Below are 21,302 nucleotides of genomic sequence, written 5' to 3'. Positions count from 1 at the left end.
GAGGCTACAAGAAACGAATTTTGTCCAGCCGCTACCCTGCATCTGCAGTCCACATTTTTTGCCTCTTTGGCATCCTTCTGCTCCCAGGATCTTTTTAAGGATAATGGCAGGAGCTCTAAAGGGCCTGAGACAACAAGGCATAGGCGTGATACCATACCTAGACAATCTGCTTTTCTTTGCGGATTCAATCTTGGCACAAGCATATCCTATTTAAAAAAAAAAAAAAACTAGGGTGGATAATAAATACAGAAAAGTCTCAGCTGACCCCAAGCCAGAGAGTAGTATATTTAGGTTATGTGATGGACACCAAAATAACCAAAACCTTCCTCACGGAAGAAAAGAACGAGAAAATCATGGAGGTTATAACCTTTCTAGTGAGGACCAAGTTCATAACTATCAGGTGGGGAATGGCAGTGCTAGGACTGATGTTTTCAATCCTCAGTCATCACCTGGGCACATATTCACATAAAGCTTCTACAGAATTACATTCTGACCCAGTGGGATGGCGACCCATTATCCCTAGAGACATCCGTTCCTGTTCCGAGGTTGGTCAAAAAGTCTTCAGTGGTGGCTCAATCCGCTCTGCTGGGGCGCAAGATGGGCTCAAGCCAACACTGTGTCAGGATCACCACAGATGCCAGTATCATAGGGTGGTGGGTGCACATGGGGGATCTCTGTACACAGATAAAATGGAACGCCAGATGATCGTAGGCCTGAGAGCATTCCAACTAGCTATACAGGGCAAACCTCAGGATTCAGTCAGACAATGCCACGATGGTGGCATATCTGAACAAGCAAGGAGGCACAAAATCCCAACAGTTGATGAGCCTGATGGAAGCGATCCTGTCATGGGCCAAGATTAAATATAAGATCAATCTTGGCATCCACCTAAAAGGGACAGACAATGCACTGGCAGATTTTTTTTTTTTTTTTAGTCGCAAGAACATAAAACAGAGTGATCACTAAACCAAACCACCACCTTGTGATCCACAAGGTGGTGGTTTGGTTTAGTGATCACTCTGTTTTATGTTCTTGCGACTTAAAAAAAAAAAAAAAAAAAAAAAAATCTGCCAGTGCATTGTCTGTCCCTTTTAGGTGGATGCCAAGATTGATCTTATATTTATCTTGGCCCATGACAGGATCGCTTCCATCAGGCTCATCAACTGGATACGCCCCATGTTTGCGTGATCCACGCAAACATGGGGCGTATCCGAGGTGGATCTGTTTGCCTCCAAAGAAAACCCGAAGTTCTTCTCGCTGGGTCCCACAGATGGCAACATCAGAGTACACGCATTCAGTCAAAACAGTTGTGTTATGCATTTCCTCCGACCGCTCTGATACCGAAAGTGATTAAAAAAAATCGGAAGAAAGGGCAATGGTTGGTGATACTCATAGCACCCCACTGGCCTCAGAGCATGGTTCAGCCACTTGAAAAATCTGTCTCCAGCCACACCTGATACTGCCAGACCTACTGGATTCCGACAGAGAAATCATCCCAGCGAGTCTGGATTTCCTGCAGGAGGGAGCACACAAGAACATCTTCCAGAGCACACTGAAAGTACAAGTGGCAGCACTATCCTCCTTTCTGGACACCCGCTCATAAAGAGATTCCTGATCTCTTTTAAATAGAGCTAGACCCAGGAAAGTCGGCAGAACTCAGACATGGGACCTCTCTACAGAGGATTGCTCAGAGGATTTCTCTCTTCCCCCATTTGACCCACTAGAGGAAAGCTTGGATAAACAGCACTCTTAGTGGCCCTAGTGTCGGCCAGAAGAGAGCAAAATTCAAGCATTTTCCATGTTGGAACCATACTGCTTGATCCTGACAGATAAAATGGTACTCTAGCCAGACCCAGCTTTCCTACCAAAAGTCTCTTCAATCTTCCACAGGATGCAGAATGGTTATCCCTTTGCTTCCAAATTCGATGGATGGCAAGAAAAGAGACACATCCGACACGCTAGATGTGAGAAAAATACTCATAGCTTATCCCCAGAGAACAAAAGGCTGGCGAAGAACTACCTCATTATTCATCCTCCATACAGGAGTCAATAAAGGAAAGCGGAGTCAAAGCCCACTCCACGAAAGTCTGGGTAACCTTGATCGCAGAGAGAGCAGGGGCAACACCGGAGCAAATCTGCAGGGCAGCGACATGGTCGAGCATCACTACCTTCGCAAGGCACTACCGTAGCGGTCAGCTGTCCAGTCAAGACCAGACATTTTGATTGCAAGGTGCTCCAGGCCTTATCCCCACCCTAGTAAGTATTGCTTGATACATCCTCTCTGATGCTACCCTGGAAGACAATTTGGAGAAAAGAATTGGGTACCTGGTAACACTTTTTTTCCAAGAAGTCTTCCAGGGCAGCACTAGTTCTCACCCTAAGCAATAATACCGGGTATTGTGGGGACACATTGGCTTACTTGAGAGTTCCTTCGGTGCTTTTAATATTACTGAGGCACACGGGTAAGGCCAACACATTTTATAATGGTGGACTATTGTGTTTCCCTTTTCAGGGAGGAGAGGCCTATCTCTTGGATGCTGCCCTGGAATACTTCTTAGAGTTACCAGGTACCTAACTCCGTTTTGCTGTTTTTCCAGCACTGCCTTAACCCTCTTGGGCATGGAGTTCACCAGAACTTCACATGTTGCCACTGGAGTCCTCTTCCACTCCTCCATGACAACATCGCAGAGCTGGTGGATGTTATAAACTTTTCTCCTCCACCTTCCGTTTTGAGGATGCCCCACAGATGCTCAATAGGGATTAAGTCTGGAGACATTCTTGGCCAGTCCATCACCTTTACCCTGAGCTTTTTTAGCAAGGCAGTGGTCGTCTTGGAGGTGAGTTTGGGGTCGTTGTGTTGGAATCCGGCCCTGCGGCCCAGTCTTCCATGGGAGGGTATCGTGCTTCGCTTCAGTATGTCACAGTACATGTTTCTAATTCATGGTTCCCTCAATGAACTGTAGCTCCTCAGTGCCGGAAGCACTCATGCAGCCCCAGACCATGACACTCCCACCACCATGCTTGACTGTAGGCAAGACACACTTGTCTTTGTACTGGTTCACCTGGTTGCCGCCACACACGCTTTACACAATCTGAACCAAATAAGTTTATCTTGGTCTCGTCAGACCACCAGGACATGGTTCCAGTAATCCAGGTCCTCAGTCTGCTTGTCTTCAGCATACTGTTGGTGGGCTTTCTTGTGCATCATCTTTAGAGGGGGCTTCCTTCTGGGAAGACAGCAATGCACTAATTTGATGCAGTGTACGGCATAAGATCTGAGCACTGACAGACTGACCCCACTCCCCTCCCGCGATTGGGTCACAGAACTGAAGAACGGGGAGAGGTAAGTGTAAACAAACCTCTACCCGTGCTTCCTAGTGAGCTTGTCACTGAGCGTCTGTTGTATGTCATAGGGAACGACGATCACTGATGTCGCACGCCAAGCCACGCTCCCCTACAGTAAAAAAAATTAGGTCACGCTTAACCCCTACACTGCCTCTAGTTTTAACCCCTTCACTGCCAGTGACATTTTTACAGTAATCAGTGCATTTTTAATCGCATTGATCGCTGTGTTAATACCAATGTTCCCAAAAATGTGTCAAAATTGTCTGACGTGTCCGCCATAATGTCGCAGTCACAATAAAAATCGCCGATCGCCGCCATTACTAGTAAAAAAAATAAATTGATAAAAATGCCATAAAACTATCCCCTATTTTGAAGACGCTATAACTTTTGCTCAAACCAATCGATAAATGTTTATTGCGATTTTATGTTTATTTTTTTCCCCAAAAAAATGTAGAATACGCATCGGCCTAAACTGAGGCAAAAAAGTTTTTTTTATATATTTTTGGGGGATATTTATTATGGCAAAAAGTAAAAAATATTGCATTTTTTTTTTTCAAAATTGTCGCTTTATTTTTGTTCATAGCGCAAAAAATAAAAACCGCAGAGGTGATCAAATACCCTTAAAAGAAAGCTCTATTTGTGGTAAAAAAAGGACAGAAATTTTGTTTGAGAACCACGTCGTACGACTGCGCAATTGTCAGTTAAAGCGACGCAGTGCCAAATCGCAAAAAGGGGCCTGGTCCTTTAGCTGAAAAGTGGTACGAGACTTAAGTGGTTAATGAATTTTTATTGCATAATATGAAAGATGTTGCTACTATTAACCGCTTGCCGTCCACCGGCTGTCATATGACGGCCAGGCAGCTCAGCTCTCGTTCTGGGAGGGCGTCGTATGACGCCCGCGCCATTCCGGCCCACCAGGGGGCACGCACGCAGCAATGTCTGCCGGGCACCCGCGATTACCCGGTAACACAGCAGGACCGTGGATCTGTGTGTGTAAACGCACAGATCCACCTCCTGTCAGGTGAGAGGTGACTGATGGTGTGTTCTCAGTACAGAGGAACACCGATCAGTCTCCTCCCCTTGTGAGTCTCCTTCCCCCCCAGTTTGAATCACTCCCTAGGAAACATAATTAACCCCTCGAGCACCCCTAGTGTTAACCCCTTTCCTGCCAGTCACAATTATACAGTAATCAATGCATTTTTATAGCACGGATCGCTATGTGAATGGTCCCAAAAATGTGTCAAGTGTACGATATGTCCGCTACAATATCGCAGTCACAATAAAAATCAGATCGCCGCCATTGCTAGTAAAAAAAAATACTATAAACCTATCCCCTATTTTGTAAATGTTATAACTTTTGTGCAAACCAATCCAATTTATGCTTATTGTGATTTTGTTTTTTTTGTTTTTTTACCAAAAATATATTTAGAGGAATACATATCAGCCTAAACTGAGGGAAAAATTAGTTTGGATTTTTATTATAGCAAAAAGTAAAAAAGTTTATTTTTTTTCCAAAATTGTCATTCTTTTGTTTATAGCGCAAAAAATAAAAACCGCAGAGGTGATCAAATACCACCAAAAGAAAGCTCTATTTGTGGGGAAAAAATTATAACCATTTCATCTGGGTACAGTGTTGCATGACCGTGCAATTGTCATTCAAAATGTGACAGCGCTGAAAGTTGAAAAATGGCTTGGGCAGGAAGGGGGTATAAGTGCCCAGTATTGAGGTGGTTAAGTAAATGGATACCTAACATGTACTTTAAAATTGCATGTGCAATGGCACCAAACTAGGGTACTTAAAAAAAACAAAAACAAAAAAAAAAAAAAAAAATCTCCATAGACAACGCTTTAAAGAGGAAGTAAACCCTGATGAGTTTACTTCCTCTTTCTTTTCCTGCAAAGGCAAAGCATAATGGACTACTATGCATCGCATAGTAGTCCATTATGTGTCACTTACCTGACACAGGAGCCAGCGAAGTCGCCGCTGTCCCCTGTAGTCCGCTGCATCCATCTTCTTGGTGGGGTCTCGCAGCTCCGCCGCTGTCATTCGGCGAAGCCGCGATGATGTCACTCCACGCGCGGCAGCTCCGTCGTTGAGAATGCCGCACTCAGTGCGCCTGCGCGCCGCTGTCTATGGCGCATGCGCCGTAGACAGCGGTGCCTGTTTTCGGGCAAATATCTCCTAAACCATATAGGTTTAGGAGATATTTCTTGGACCTACAGGTAAGCCTTAATCTAGGCTTACCTGTAGGTCAAAGTGGTTTGTAAGGGTTTACAACCACTTTAAAAAAATTTAATTTTCTACAGGTTACCAGTTTAGAGTTAGTGGAGGTCTAGCACTAGAATTATTGCTCTCTGACCTTCTCGGTAACAGAGATATGTAATCAAAGTGTAATTTTAGCCTGACACACTATCTCAGCACTTCAGCACTATGAAATTTAAAAACAATTAGTATACATATAGACCATACAATTAAAATGGCAAGCAGCTACAAGATAGTATCAAATCAACACATATAAAAATTGCTCAAATACTCAAGCAGCGCTCCTGTCAGTTGATATGACCGGCTTTGATATGGTTCTTAACATATGAGAAATAGATGAATGACAGATGGTGGTCAAAAGTCCCAAGTTTGTCACACTCCCCTAAGGGGTTCTCGCTCACCAAATATAGGTAGATTTCAAGCAACAGGCAGTTGTGGCTCAGTCAGTGTATGAGCTCTTTATTATCAAACTGCGAGGGGGAAAAAAATAAGTATTTTAAAAAGTGGAGAACTGCAATAAAATGTAAAACGGAATCCTGTTCTGTGGAGTTTTTCTTCTCCTATATCCGAGTACCTGTGGAGGCGATATGCAGCTCTGACCCAGCTTGTGATGTGGATGATGGCTATCTAAGTATGTCAAGGCTTGAAATCTACTGTTTGGTGAGTGAGAACCCCTTAGGGGAGTGTGACGCACGGTGTGAGGACCTTGGTGTACTGTTCACATTTACCATTCAACACTAGGACCATCAACTTGTGCTTTCGGGACTTTTCACCACCATCTGTCATTCATCCATTTCTCATATGTTAAGAACCATATGAAAGCCGGTCATATTATCAACTGACAGGAGCGCTGCTTTAGTATTTGAGTACTTTTTATGTGTTGATTTGATACAATCTTGTACTATTACAAGTAGCTGCTTGCCATTTGAATTGTATGATCTATATGTATACTGATTGTTTGTTTTTAAATTTCATAGCGCTGCGATGGTGTGAGTCGGCCTAAAATTACACTTTGCAGACATGTTACAAGAGATATGTAATCAATCTCCTACTTAACCACTTGCCGACCGCCGCACGACGATATACGTCGACAGAATGGCACGGGCAGGCATATGGTCGTACCTGTACGTCCCTGCCTTCCCGCGGGTGGGGGGCCCGATTCGGCCCCCCCCGGTGCCAGCGGCGGTCGGTATCCGTGCAGGAGCGATCTGGGATAAGGGGGCGGCCATTCATTCATGGCCACCACGTCGCGATCGCTCCTGACGAATGGAAGTGAAGCATTGCATCACTTCCTCTCCTGTAATGTAAACACAGGCAGAGGAAGTGATGTAATCTCTCCTCCGTGTCGGTATTTTTCGTTCCGGCACCGAGGAGAGAGGATCGGTGAGTTGCACCAACACGACACTACACAGTAGAACATGCCAGGCACACTCACACCCCCCCTTCACCCCCCGATCACCCCCCAATTACCCCTGCCCCCCCAGTCACAGTGACACCAATTGCATTTTTTTTTTTTTTTGCATTGGTGTCATTTGTGACTGTAATAACTGTTAGGGTTAGCCCCCTTTAGTTCTAATGTACCCCCCTAACCCCCCCAATAAAGGTTTAACCCCGTGATCACCCCCCGTCGCCAGTGTCACTAAGGCTGGGTTCACATTGCAGCGGTTTGAGAACGGATGTGATTCGCACCACACTGCAGTGCAAATCACATCTGATCTCTGTGCGATTCGAGTTCAGCCATACAGATAGTATGGCTGAATTCGCGCCGCACCCGCCGCAAATTCGCACGGGACCCTTTTTTTGGTCCGCAGCAGAATCGGATCGCATGGGTGTTCACACCATGCGATCCGAGTTTGCAGATCGCACTGCGATATGCGAACTGATCTGAGGGTGTCATTAACATTTCACTGACACTCCCAGCAGTTCGCATAGGGCAGTGTGAACTGCCGCCGGGAGGCATGCGATGCGGGAACCCGCCGCGGATTCGTGGCGTTCCCGCATCGCTCCAGTGTGAACCCAGCCTAATAAGCGATCGTTTTTCTGATCGCTGTATTAGTGTCACAGGTGACGCTAGTTAGGCAGGTAGGTATTTAGGTTCGCCGCAGATTTTTATAGCGCCAGGGACCCTCATATACTACCCCATAAAGCCCCCTGATTGCCCCCTAGTTAACCCTTTCACCAGTGATCACCATATAACTGTTACAGGTGACGCTGGTTGGTTAGTTATTTTTTTATAGTTTCAGGGCACCCGCCATTTATTACCTAATAAAGGTTTAACCCCCTGATCACCCGGCGGGTGTCATTTGTGACTAATAACTGTTAGGGCAGTTAGGGTTAGCCCCCTTTAGTTCTAAGGTACCCCCCTAACCCCCCCAATAAAGGTTTAACCCCGTGATCACCCCCCGTCGCCAGTGTCACTAAGGCTGGGTTCACATTGCAGCGGTTTATGAGAGCGGATGTGATTCGCACCGCACTGCAGTGCAAATCACATCCGATCTCTGTGCGATTCGAGTTCAGCCATACAGATAGTATGGCTGAATTTGCGCCGCACCCGCCGCAAACTCGCACGGGACCCTTTTTTTGGTCCGCAGCAGAATCGGATCGCATGGGTGTTCACACCATGCGATCCGAGTTTGCAGATCGCACTGCGATATGCGAACTGATCTGGGGGTGTCATTAACATTTCACTGACACTCCCAGCAGTTCGCATAGGGCAGTGTGAACTGCCGCCGGGAGGCATGCGATGCGGGAACCCGCCACGGATTTCGTGGCGTTCCCGCATCGCTCCAGTGTGAACCCAGCCTAATAAGCGATCGTTTTTCTGATCGCTGTATTAGTGTCACAGGTGACGCTAGTTAGGCAGGTAGATATTTAGGTTCGCCGCAGCTTTTTATAGCGCCGGGGACCCCCATATACTACCGCATAAAGCCCCCTGATTGCCCCCTAGTTAACCCTTTCACCAGTGATCACCATATAACTGTTACAGGTGACGCTGGTTGGTTAGTTATTTTTTTTATAGTTTCAGGGCACCCGCCATTTATTACCTAGTCTCACTAGTGTACCCCTAAATTTAGGGGTGTCTACTTTCCAAAATGGGGTCATTTGGGGGGGGGGGGTTTGTGCCATCTTGGCATTTTATGGCCTTCAAAACTGTAACGCCCTTAGAAAGCCTGAAGGCGGTGCTTGGTTTTCGGGGCCCCGTACGCGGGTAGGCTCCCAAAAAGTCCCACATGTGGTATCCCCGTACTCAGGAGAAGCAGCAGAATTTATTTTGGGGTGTCATTTCACATATGCCCATGGCATGCGTGAGCAATATATAATTTAGTGACAACTTTGTGAAAAAATAAAATAAAAAAGTTTGTAATATTCCCGCAACTTGTGGCAAAATATAAAATATTCCATGGACTCAACATGCCTCTCAGCAAATAGCTTGGGGTGTCTACTTTCTAAAATGGGGTAATTTGTGGGGGTTTTGTGCCATCTTGGCATTTTATGGCCTTCAAAACTGTAATGGGTAGTGAGGAGTGAAGTCAAAAATGTACGCCCTTAGAAAGCCTGAAGGCGGTGCTTGGTTTTCGGGGCCCCGTACGCGGCTAGGCTCCCAAAGTCCCACATATGTGGTATCCCCGTACTCAGGAGAAGCAGCAGAATTTATTTTGGGGTGTCATTTCACATATGCCCATAGCATGTGTGAGCAATATATCATTTAGTGACAACTTTGTGAAAAATAAATAAAAATAAATAAGTTTGTAATTTTCCTGCAACTTGTGCCAAATACAAAATATTCCATGGACTCAACATGCCTCTCAGCAAATAGCTTGGGGTGTCTACTTTCTAAAATGGGATAATTTGTGGGGGTTTTGTGCCATATTGGCATTTTATGGCCTTCAAAACAGTGATAGGTAGTGAGGAGTGAAATTACAAATGTATGCCCTTAGAAATCCTGAAGGCGGTGCTTGGCTTTCGGGGCCCCGTACGCGGCTAGGCTTCCAAAAAGTCGACCACATGTGTACTCAGGAGAAGCAGCAGAATGTATTTTGGGGTACAATTCCACATATAACCATGGCATGTGTGAGCAATATATCATTTAGTGACAACTTTGTGTAAAAAAAAAAAAAAAAAAAAAATTTTTTTTTGTCATTATTCAATCGCTTGAGGCAAAAAAATTAAATATTCAATGGGCTCAACATGCCTCTTATCAATTTCCTTAGGGTATCTACTTTCCAAAATGGGGTCATTTGGGGGGGTTTTGTACTGCCCTGCCATTTTAGCACCTCAAGAAATGAGATAGGCAGTCATAAACTAAAAGCTGCGTAAATTCCAGAAAACGTACCTTAGTTTGTAGATGTGACAACTTTTGCGCAAACCAATAAATATACAATTATTGACTTTTTTTTACCAAAGACATGTGGCTGAATACATTTTGGCCTAAATGTATGACTAAAATTGAGTTTATTGGATTTTTCTAATAACAAAGTAGAAAATATCATTTTTTTTTTCAAAATTTGCGGCCTTTTTACGTTTATATCGCAAAAAATAAAAATCGCAGAGTCAGTCAAATACCTTTTAAAAGAAAGCTCTATTTGTGGGAAGAAAAGGACGCAAATTTTGTTTGGGTACAACATTGCATGACCGCGCAATTACCAGTTAAAGCAGCGCAGTGCAAAATTGTAAAAAGACCTCTGGTCATTGACCAGCAAAATGGTCCGGTCTGAAAGTGGTTAAACACACTGCTAATAGTATTGGCAAAATTTCCATTTGGTGCGCTTCTAGCAGACACGATGCAGGAGATGGTCAGACTGCAGACATGCAAGAGATTAATGCAGCCTCGCCAGTGCCTGGATCAGAGCAGCGATCTCCCACTGTGTCACAGAGCTGTATTTGAATTTCCCGGCCGTGGTAACGTCCCGCCCCCTTTGATCACATCGCACTGATTCAATGTCCCCGGCATTGGATCAGTGTGCCGTCTATCACATGAGGCGGAACATTGTTACTGCGGCCGGCTGGACAATTCAGCTCCCTGACACACAGGGAGACCACTGCTCTGCGAGGAGGGGGGGGTGACTCTGAGCCTCCAGGATCACCCCCCTCACAATGTGCAGCACCTGGGGCTGACCCTGCCCATTTTCAGCACCATTATGGGCACCCTTTCTTTTGGCCATATGTCAAAAACAGTTTTCGGCGGCCAAAATTTCAGTGCACCACTTGAAAAATACCAAATTTTATTTCATACACTAAAGATATAACAGTCTTACATTTTTACAGCAAGAATGAGACAAAATATTTGAAATATACTGTACAACTGTATTTTCTGGACATGTTTCGCAAAGATATGGCTTCTTTAGGAATACACCAGGGCCAAGGGACTAGCAGTTGTAGGATATCAGTTTGTCATAGGAGAAACAAAATGGCACAAAAAAGATCTGTAATGCCGTGTACACACGACTGGACTTTCCAGCAGACTAGGTCCGACGTTCTTCCCGACTGACTTTCTGAATGAACTGACTTGGCCACACACAATCACAAGTCTGACGGATTCGACACTGATGACATACGACCGGACTAGAATAAGGAAGTTCATAGCCAGTAGCCAATAGCTACCCTAGCGTCGGTTTTCGGCCGCTGGACTAGCATACAGACAAACTGATTTTTCGACCGGACTCGAGTCCGTTGGAAAGATTTGAAATGTTCTAAATGTAAAGTCTGTCTGAGGTTTTTTTTTTTTGACAGCAAAGGTCCAATGAAGCCCACACATGGTCAAATTGTCTGGATTCGATCCGTTGGACCTTTGCTGTCAAAGTCCGGCCGTGTGTACACGGCATTAGGCTACAAGGCAGTATCTACTGGAAAGATTTCAGTTTCCAGGCTGTAGTTGCTTTTTGCGGCCACCGGAGGGAGCCAAAGGATACATGCTGACAAAAGGCTTTCAAGAATTTCTGAGAAAGAAGGGGACAGAAGTGATTTAAACTTCCCAAACTAACAGTCCAATAGATCTTGATGAACAGTAGTCGTCTAAGGCTCCTAGGTGACTACATGGTGGATATCCGCATCGTTCTGAAGTATATTTTATTTAAAAAAAAAAAAAATAACCATTTACAAACACTTTAAATCTCTTAACCACACCTCCTACATATCCTGCATATCCTGTTTAGAAAAGATCTGCATGCATACTACATTTTTGAGCACATTTATGAGGTTAGACTAAAGATCCAACTAAGTTTTTTTTTTTTTTTTTTTTTTTTTTTTTTTGCCACTTTAAAGTAGAAAAAAAAATTGTGCTTATTATTATTATTATGGCTTAGGTATGGATTACAGCGCCTTGAATTTTTTTTTTACAAACATCTGAAAAGTGTGTTGTGCATTTGTACTCAGCCAATTATTGTTTAGATTATTTGGATAAATTCATAAAAAAAAAAAAAACATGCCTTTTTTTTTTTTTTTTTTTTTTGTTTATTTAAAATATTTATGAAGAATGAAAAATTTAAACTTTACAATTTACATTAACATTACACAACTGTGCAGCAGTACAAAAACAATGATGGGGCACTAACTAACATGCCAGTTTAGGTGGACGGCCAATGTCTTGGTAGGTTTGAAGTTGTGCCAAATTTTTTTTTTTTCCATTTTCAGATGATGAAATGAACAGTGCTCTGTGAGATGTTTAACACTTGGGATATTATTTATTTATTTTTATAAACGAAACCTGCTTTAAACTTCTCCACAATGATATCCCTGACCTGTCTGGGGTGTTCCTTGGCTTTCATGATGCTGTTCGACTAAGATTCTCTAACAAACCTCTGAGGGCTTCACAGGACTGGTGTATTTTATACTGAAATTAAATTACACACAGGTGGACTCTATTTACTAATTGGGTGCCTTCTGAAGGCAATTGGTTCCACTATATTAGTTAGAGCAGTGTTTCTCAACTCCAGTCCTCAAGGCGCCCCAACAGGTCATGTTTTCAGGATTTTTCTAAGATCAAACTGCTGTGGTAATTACTAAGGCAGTGAAACTGATCAAATCACCCATGCAAAATAATGGTAAGCCTGAAAACATGACCTGTGGGGGGTCGCCTTGAGGACTGGAATTGAGAAACAATGAGTTAGAGGTATCAATGTGACTGGATTCATACTAGAGATCGCAGCAGCTCACAGCAGGAGTCCGGGGCGTCTCCATTCACCATTTCAGGTCTGACTTCAGCCTGAATTGGACCAAAAGACGCACAGGACTCTTGTGCAATTTGCACCTGAGCCGCTGGGGAGATGTACGTGACTGGCTCTCTTATGGCGCCGATTCAGTGTTCTGTGCGAATTGGATGCAGCGAAACCCCCTTTCAATTTGCAATAGTGTGAACCCAGCCTAAAATTGGCTGAATATAAATGTACTCCACATTTTTCAGATATTTATTTGTAAAATTTTGAAAAACGTTTATCGCTTTCTTTCCACTTCACAATTATGTGCCACTTTGTTGGTCTATCACATAAAATCCCAATAAAGGGCATATTTACGTTTTTGGTTGTAAGATGACAAAATGTGGAAAATTTCAAGGGGTATGACTACTTTTTCAAGGCACTGTGTGTGTGACAAAATGGTGTTACTTTGTTAAAAATTTAGATTTACTGCGTCTTTCCCACCGTAAAGTCAATCGGCTGCCTATAGCTTGGGACAGTTCCCAGAATTTGTGTATCTAGAGACTTCTGCGCTCTATGGAAAGGTGAAAATAACTAGTGAAAAAAGCAGCAGTCACTAAATGAGTTCTCTCACTACTGAAAAATAAAATAAAGAATGTGATGCGCTGAATCAGCGCATCACATTCTTTATTTTATAGTTCCCAGAATTTGTTTCTGCTCTTAGAGAAATGGCACAGTATTCGGTAGTGGGACATTTTTAAAGAGGAGTTTCCATAAAAAAAATGTTTTAGTCAGCAGCTACAAATACTGCAGCTGCTGACTTTTAATAATCGGGAACCACTTACCTGTTCCAGGGTCCAGCGATGCGGGGAGGGTCGACACCCTGCTCCCCCCTCCGCTTGGCGCCGTGATTGGCCGCACAATCATCTGGGACCTGTCACGTGTTTCAGATGACTGACAGGAGGGAGGGGGCAGAGCTGAGCCCTTCCTGCGCCGAGGCGAAGTGATGTCACCAGCCCAGGCACTGATGGAGGCTGACTATGAGGGATCCCCTAGCAACAGGCATTTAGAGGTGAGTTAAACATTTTTTTTTTTTGTTAGGAATTGTAATGATTTTTTTTGTCTGTGCAACACCACTTTAAAGTGTAAGTTCACCTTTTCAGAAAACTCTGTAAGGTGAACTTACACAGGTAACTACTCCTCCATACCCCCCAGCCCCCCCCCCCCAATTCCGCTCACCTTTATCACAATCTCCGGTTCTAAGCCCCAGTATATCTGCAGCAGAAGCCCAGTGCTTAGAAATCCTCTCTCCATTTCTGCGTATTCTGCATAGCTTAGAGGATGGGCTATGCGGCTGGTGATTGGTCAGCACAGCCTGTGTGACAGCGCTGACCAATTAGAATGCTCAGGAGGAATTCTAAGCCCTGGGCTCCTGGCGTGGAGATTGCGGCGGTACCAGTCAGCGGGACCGGGGGGCCTTGTGTAAATTCACTTTTTTAATCTTTTTAGGCTAGCCGTGTAGTTTCCCATAAATCCTTCTTTTTGTCATCAACAGGTGGAGAAAATTGTTTTGTCTCTTGCAATTTTTTTTTTTTTTACTGTTGGTGGGGATTAATGACAAAACATTAGCTCTTAAATACCGGTTACCATTTTATTGGTTTTTAGTGTTTGATTCTTTTTGTGTTTTTGATTGTAATTGTAACTTTTTTTTTTTTATCAAATATATGTACACATTATGTACATTTTTATGGCCTTAAAACAATAGAACTGCGTTTTGATTTGCAAGAGCCCATGTTGAGTGTGTTATAAGTCACCAGTCTCTTTAATAGGGCTCCATGTTTCGGTTTAATGCAGGAAACATGCTACCCTCCAGACAGAATCTTATGCCTCTATCTTATGGTCTCACTACAGTGTCGGTGACATTTCCAGATTTTCCATACTACTATGAAGCCTTGACGGACACACCTGCACCACAAACATATAGCTATGCAGGTGAGTACATCCTATATGTGCTAGATCCCGAATACACTGCAGTGTCAAAGAAAACATTCTCAGTGATTTTGTTTATGCATAACTAAATGTAATTATCACATATACATTTAAACCTTTAGCTACTGGGCCCCGATGTACAGTGTATTGAAAGTATTCAGACCCTCTTCAGCTCTTTTTTTTTTTTTTTTTTTCAAATTTTGCCATGTTGCAGCCTGATACAGTTGTTTAAATATAAGTTTTTCTAATCTACATGCAGTACCTCATGACAAAGTAAAAACCGAATTTTAGAAATGTGTGCAGATGTATCAAAAAGGAAAAGCTGAATAATCACATTGGCATACGCATTCAGACCCTTTGCAGCTACACTTATAATTTTAGCTCAGGTGACTCCCATTTCTTAGTAGTTCTGAGATGTTTCTACACCTTTTTGATTGGAGTCTACATGTGGTAAATCAAATTGATTGGACATGATTTGGTAAGGCACACACCTCTCATCTATAAAAGGCCTCCCAGCTGACAATGCATACTGTATCAGAGCAAAAGCCATGAGGTCAAAGGAACTGCCTGTAGAGCTCAGAGACAAGTATATAAAAAACTTCTGCACTGAAGGGTTCCTAAGAGCACAGTGGCCTTCATAATTTCTCAAATGGAAGACGTTTGTCACAACCAGGACTCCTTCCAGAGCTGGTCCCCCAGCCATACTGAGCAATCGGGGAAGGAGGGTCTTGGTAAGAGAGGTAACGAAGAACCTGATTGTAACCCTGTTGAATGCCTGTGTGGAGATCGGGCACAGTTACAGAAGGGCAACCACCAGTGCAGTCCTCCTCTGATCTAGGCTTTATGGCAGAGTGGATAGATGGAAGCTTCTCAGTGCAAAACACATGAAAGCCTGTTTGGAGTTTGCAAAAAAAAGCACCTGAAGGACTTTCAGACTGAGAAACAAGATTCTCTGTTTTTTTAAAAGTAGATTGAACTGTTTTGGCCTCAATTCTAAATGTTCTAAACGTTCTATCTGGAGGAAACCAGTCACTGCTCCTTACCTGCCCTGTACCATCCCAAAAGTGAAGCATGATGGTGGCAAGACTAATCAGGGTTGATGGAAAGCTGAATTGAGCAAAGCACAGAGATATCTTCACTAAAACCTGTTCCATAGTGCTTACGACCTAAGATTGGGCTGAAGGTTCACCTTTTAACATGAAAACGATCCTAAGTACACCGCCAAGACAACACAGGTGTGGCTTAGAGACAACTCTGCATGTCCTAAAGTGGTCCAGCTGAAGCCCTGACTTGAACCCTATTAAACATCTCTGGAGAGACCTCAAAATGTCTGTTCACTGCTGGTTCCCATCCAACCTGACAGCTTGAGAAGATTTGCAAAGAAGAATGCCAGAAAATTCCCCAATCTAGGTGTTCAAAGCTTGTTGCGTTATACCCAAAAAAGACTCAAGGCTGCAATTGCTGGCAAATGTGAAGGACCGAGCCTCTTTCTGAGATTTGTTGTTTACAAGTTGAAAATGTATTCTTATTTGATTTTTTTTTTGCTAGAAAAATAAGGTGTTTTTTTGGTAAAAATACACTTAAAAAATAAAATAAAACTATATTGTGAAAGATGTTACGCCGAGTAAACTGATACCCAACATGTCATGCTTCAAAATTGCGCCCGCTCGTGGAATGACGACAAACTTTTACCCCCATTTTCCATAGGTGATGTTTAATCACTTGCTTACTGGGCACTTAAACCCCTCTCCTATCCAGACCAATTTTCAGCGCTGATGCATTTTGAATGACAATTGTGCGGTCATACAACACTGTACTCAAATTACATTTTTTATATTTTTTTTCTCCCCCCAAATAGAGCTTTCTTTTGGTGGTATTTTAACACCTGTGCGACTTTATTTTTTTTTTATTTTTTTTGTTAAAATGGAAAAAGTACACCGATGAGGCGGCAGTGATGGGCACCGCTAGGTGTCAGTGATGGGCACTGATCAGTTACACTGATGGTCAGCACTTCTATGTGGCACTGATTAGCCCCACTGGTGGGCATTGATAGGTGGCACTGGTAGGCATTGATGGCACTTGTGGGCACTTTAAGGTTCCAATTATGTGGCATAATTACCTCTTTGTTTCGGGACCGATCTCTCTTTAAGCTGAGCCAGTGATCGGCTTTCTTTTTTTCTCCTCAGCTGTCGGCGTGAGGAGAAAAAAAACAATCACTGAGCTTTTGTTTTGATCATGGGATCAGCTGTCATTGGCTGACAGCTGATCACGTGGTAAGGGGCCGGCCCCTTACTCAGATTGGTGATCTCTCGAGTCTGGGATCACAGCGTGCTCCGCCATAGGCTCATTCGGCCATAGCGTGGATGTCAGATGGTTAAAAATTTCTACAGATTACCAGTTTTGAGTAGCGCAGAAGGTCTAGTGCTAAAATTATTGTTCTCACTCTAATGATCACGGCGATACCTCATGTGTGGTTTGAACACAGTTTTCATATGCGGGTGTGACTTTCGTTTGTGTTGGCTTCTGCGTGCGAACTCAGCGGGTCAGGGTGCTTTCAGTTTTTTTTTTTTTTTTTTTTAATTCCTTTTATTTTACTTTTTATTTTTACACTGTATTTTAAAAAAATAAAAATAAAATGTGGGTCACATTTTATTCCTATCACAAGGAATGTAAACATCCCTTGTAATATAAAAAAAGACAGGACCTCTTAGGCCCTTTTCACACGGCACGGATCCGTAATGATCCGCCCTGTGATGATCCGCTTGCTCAGCGGAGATTTCTCAGTTTATCCCCGCTGAGCCGGCGGATGACAGGGCGGTCCCCGCCCTGTCCAGATCTCTGCTTTCCTCCTATGGGGGATCGGATGAACACGGACCGGCTGTCAGTGTTCATCCGATCCGCTCTGCAGACGGATAGAAAAATAGGATTTTCCTCCGTCTGCAGAATCAGACCATTGCAGAGACGGACGATATCGGGTGCCTGCGGATGTACAACCGCAGACACCCGCTATCCCATAGGAATGCATGTATATCCGTATTTTATCTGCAAACGGATGGATGAAATACGGACATACGGTCCGCATGTGTGAAAGGGGCCTTAAATGGGAACTCTGGGGTCAAAAAGACCTCAGATCTCATATTTAGACTAAAATAAAAAAAAATTCTCTATTTAAGACCATTGGACAGAAGTGACGTTTGATGTCGCTTTCACCATCTAATGGTGTGGAGCTGAGCGGTGGCTATTTCTTTCGTTCATTGACGGACACAGCTCCATTAATCTTGACCGTAGGGTTATTACACCACCTTCAGGAGAGGACTAGGCAGAACATGTAATACATGTGAAAAACAGAACTGTACAGTTCCACCCAGGGGGTCGGTCCCTCTGGCAATAACCCCTCAGCCTGCTTTCTGCAGCTCAGTTTTTTATTTTATTTTTTACCTAGTGAAGAAGGATCTAGGCTCTGATAGTGGGCACAGATAAGGCAGTACTGATGGGCACAGATAAGATGGCACGGATGGGTGGCTCTAATGGGCACTGACAGGTACCACTGATAGATGGCACTGATAGGTGGCACTGATGGGCACTGGTAGATGACACTGATGGGCATGGATATGTGGCACTGAGGTGCAGCACTGTTGAGGCAGATTGTGGGCACTGATAGGTGGCACAATGGCCACTGATGGGTGGCACTTTTTCTTATACTTAGGTGGCACTGGCAGAGGGCAGGTGGGCACTGATGAGCTGGCCGTGATCGGGACTGAAGTGTCCCTCACGGCCGCTGGTGATCTGCTTTATTTTTTTATTTTTATTTTCTCCTCGCGCTGTCAGCTCTGTTGTGATCACATGATCAGCTGTCATTGGCTGACAGCTGATCATGTGGTAAGGGGTTGGGATCGATCCCTTGCTCCGATCTGTGATCAGGCGAGTCTCATAGACTCGCTAATCACATAGCGCGCCCCTCAGGGGGCACGCAGGCCGCTCGTGCACGGGACGACGTCAATAGACGCAGTCCCGGCAAAGCATAGCGTGGATCTCAAGCGGTTAAAGTAGCCCGAGTCCTGTACTGTACTCGGTAAGAAACAAATTCTACTGGTAAGTTACAAACGCTGTTTCTTTCTGATGATCTTAGGAGAGAATATGAGAGAAGAACTATGACTGTCATAGGACCCCTTGAGCGCCCGCTGTTTGGCGCTGACGTCTTGCCGCTGGGTAATTCAGGGTCGTGAGTGGCTTTTTATGAAAGTCATATTGTGTTTTTATTGTTACACTTTTGGAACATTTAAACCTACTGCACTATGGACCTCGCTCTGAGTTGCTAAAGGAAGTTTATCGCTGCTATTTACCCAGGGATTTTTGCTGAAAGGCATGCATGCAGCTGTGAGGGCAGCCGTTGGTTCCAGTGAGTTTGCAATTAACTCGATGGTGGTGGTTGGCTATCTGGACACCGAGTAACACCTTTATATTCATGGGAATGGTCGCATCTAAACTTTCGCTCCCTTTTGGACTGTACTCTGCGCTATAATTCTTTTTGGACGTTTTCTCACTTATCAGTGTATATTGATATTTGTTCTTTGAATTTTATCACACTGATTAGTGTCGTATTATTCCTTGACCTAATTTTCACTTTCATTTAATTTGACACTGCACTCTTCTATACACATTTATTTTTATTTTTTTTTCTGTTCAGCTTTAAGGCTTGATTCACTTTCATGGGCTGAAAGTCACGGCCTTCTCAGGCGACCTGAGTACTACTTGATGTGAGTTTGAAGTGCCTTTCAGGGATTGCCTGGGTAATCTTCCTGTAATTTGTTTCATAGTTAGTTATAACATTTTGCAAACAGGTAATTTTTCTCCTTCATTGACATGGGCCGGTGAGGTTGCACTGGTGGGCACAGATAAGGCGGGACTGGTGGGTACTGATGGGTACCACTGATGGGCACTGATAGGTGGCACTGTTAGGTGACACTGATGGCCAGCACTGTTGATGAGGCATTGATAGGGGGCACTGGTAAGTGGAGCTGGGGTGGACACTGGTAGGAGGCACTGGTGGGCACAGATGACTCCTTAGAGTCTTTCTCAGAGTCAATGAGAATGGCAAATGTGATCAACTTCTCCAGCTCAGTGGGTATATCTCGGGCTGCTATCTCATCTGTAATGATATCCGAGAGACGATGAGAAAAAGCAGCCACAAGGGCCTCAATGTTCCAAGCAACCTCTGCTGCAAGAGTACGGAATTCAGTGGCATAATCGGCAGCATGATCATACTCTGATGGCCATGAGGCACTTGGCAGCAAAAGCGGAGTGTGCGGAAACAGCAAATTTAAAAGACTCCAAATACTCTAGGTAACACAGGACAATGGGTTTTTGCTTCTCCCATAGAGGGTTTGCACAGGCCAAGGCTCTCGCAAAAAGCAAATATATCACGAAACCTACTTTGCTTCTGTCTGTCGGAAACGCCTGGGGCAGGATCTCAAAGTACATCTCAACTTGGTTGAAAAACCCTCTGCATTGGACTGGATCATCCCCAAAACGCTGATGGAGTGGAACCAGACATACCTCTTATAGAGGTAATAGTCGAAGCGGGTGCCTGCAGAGAGACTGGAGCAGCAGCAGGAATGGCCTGCAACACAGGTTGTACCGGAGCAGCCACAGTGAGAGATTCCAGGTGAGCCGTGCGACTCAGGAGCATCTGTAACGCCATAGCAAACTGATCCATGCGGTGATCCTGCTCATCAAATCTGGAAAAAATATTACCAACAAGTGGATCGACTGCATATTCTGAATTCATGGCCTTTGCCTACTGTCAGAAACCATGAATCGGACTGAGACAGAAGTACAGTTAAATCACACTTGTTTAATAATAAAAGTAAAAAGAACAAATGTAGTCAAAACCTAGCCAAAGTTCGGTAACAGGAACGGATAGTCAGACAAGCGAGGAAAGTCAGGAAGCCAGGAATCGGCTTAGTGGTACAGCAGGCAGTATCTGGAGCCAGAATAAATGTCAGCTAAGCAAGTCTTTAACAGGCACGTTGGAGAAAACCCAAATTTAAGACCCCTTTCACAACAAGGCAGTTTTCAGGTGTTTTAGCGCTAGAAATAGCTCCTGAAAACTGCCTCCCATTCATTGCAATTGGTGCTTTCACACCCAGGCAATGCGCTTGCAGGACTTTTGAAAATGTCCTGCAAGCAGCATCTTTGGGGCATTTTAGGAGCGATGTATACAGCGCTCCCAAAACTCCCCTGCCCATTGCACCGAAAAGCACAGCTTAAACAGCGGTAAAGCGAATGGGGCCTCGACCCCAGTGTGAAATGGGTCTAAATTGCACATATGTAAACTGGTCCGTTTGGATGCATAGAAAACAAAAAGCAGCCTGATGCATATAATCTTTTACACCAGTATATTTGGGAAAACTGGTCAAGGTTTTGGAAAAAGGTCCAGCTACTGGGCACCATATGTTAAACTGCATTTTATTTAAGGGTGATGTACCCATCCCCTTGCTAACTTAAATTTAAATTACTGTCTTAAATTAGACTGTGTAAAGGGACTGCCCTAATAATTTACCTGGTGTAATGCT

At 44.0% G+C, this 21,302-nt stretch overlaps 1 protein-coding gene across 2 annotated transcripts in view; it reads left to right on the top strand.

The window, feature by feature from the left end:
• RBM44 (RNA binding motif protein 44) overlaps positions 1-21,302 on the top strand; it is a 444,878-nt gene that overhangs the window by 10,077 nt on the left and 413,499 nt on the right. For both annotated transcript variants that reach the window (XM_077448311.1, XM_077448312.1), the window contains exon 2: positions 14,593-14,730. In XM_077448311.1, coding sequence (XP_077304437.1) covers positions 14,598-14,730 — 133 coding nt within the window. In that variant the 5' untranslated portion in view covers positions 14,593-14,597. The remainder of the gene's footprint in view (positions 1-14,592; positions 14,731-21,302) is intronic.

This window comes from Lithobates pipiens, unplaced genomic scaffold, assembly GCF_037356315.1.
Source record: "Lithobates pipiens isolate NorthernLeopardFrog02 unplaced genomic scaffold, aLitPip1_a1.2 Scaffold_22, whole genome shotgun sequence".
In the NCBI taxonomy this organism is placed as follows: domain Eukaryota; kingdom Metazoa; phylum Chordata; class Amphibia; order Anura; family Ranidae; genus Lithobates; species Lithobates pipiens.
This window is presented reverse-complemented; position numbering and strand designations above follow the sequence as displayed.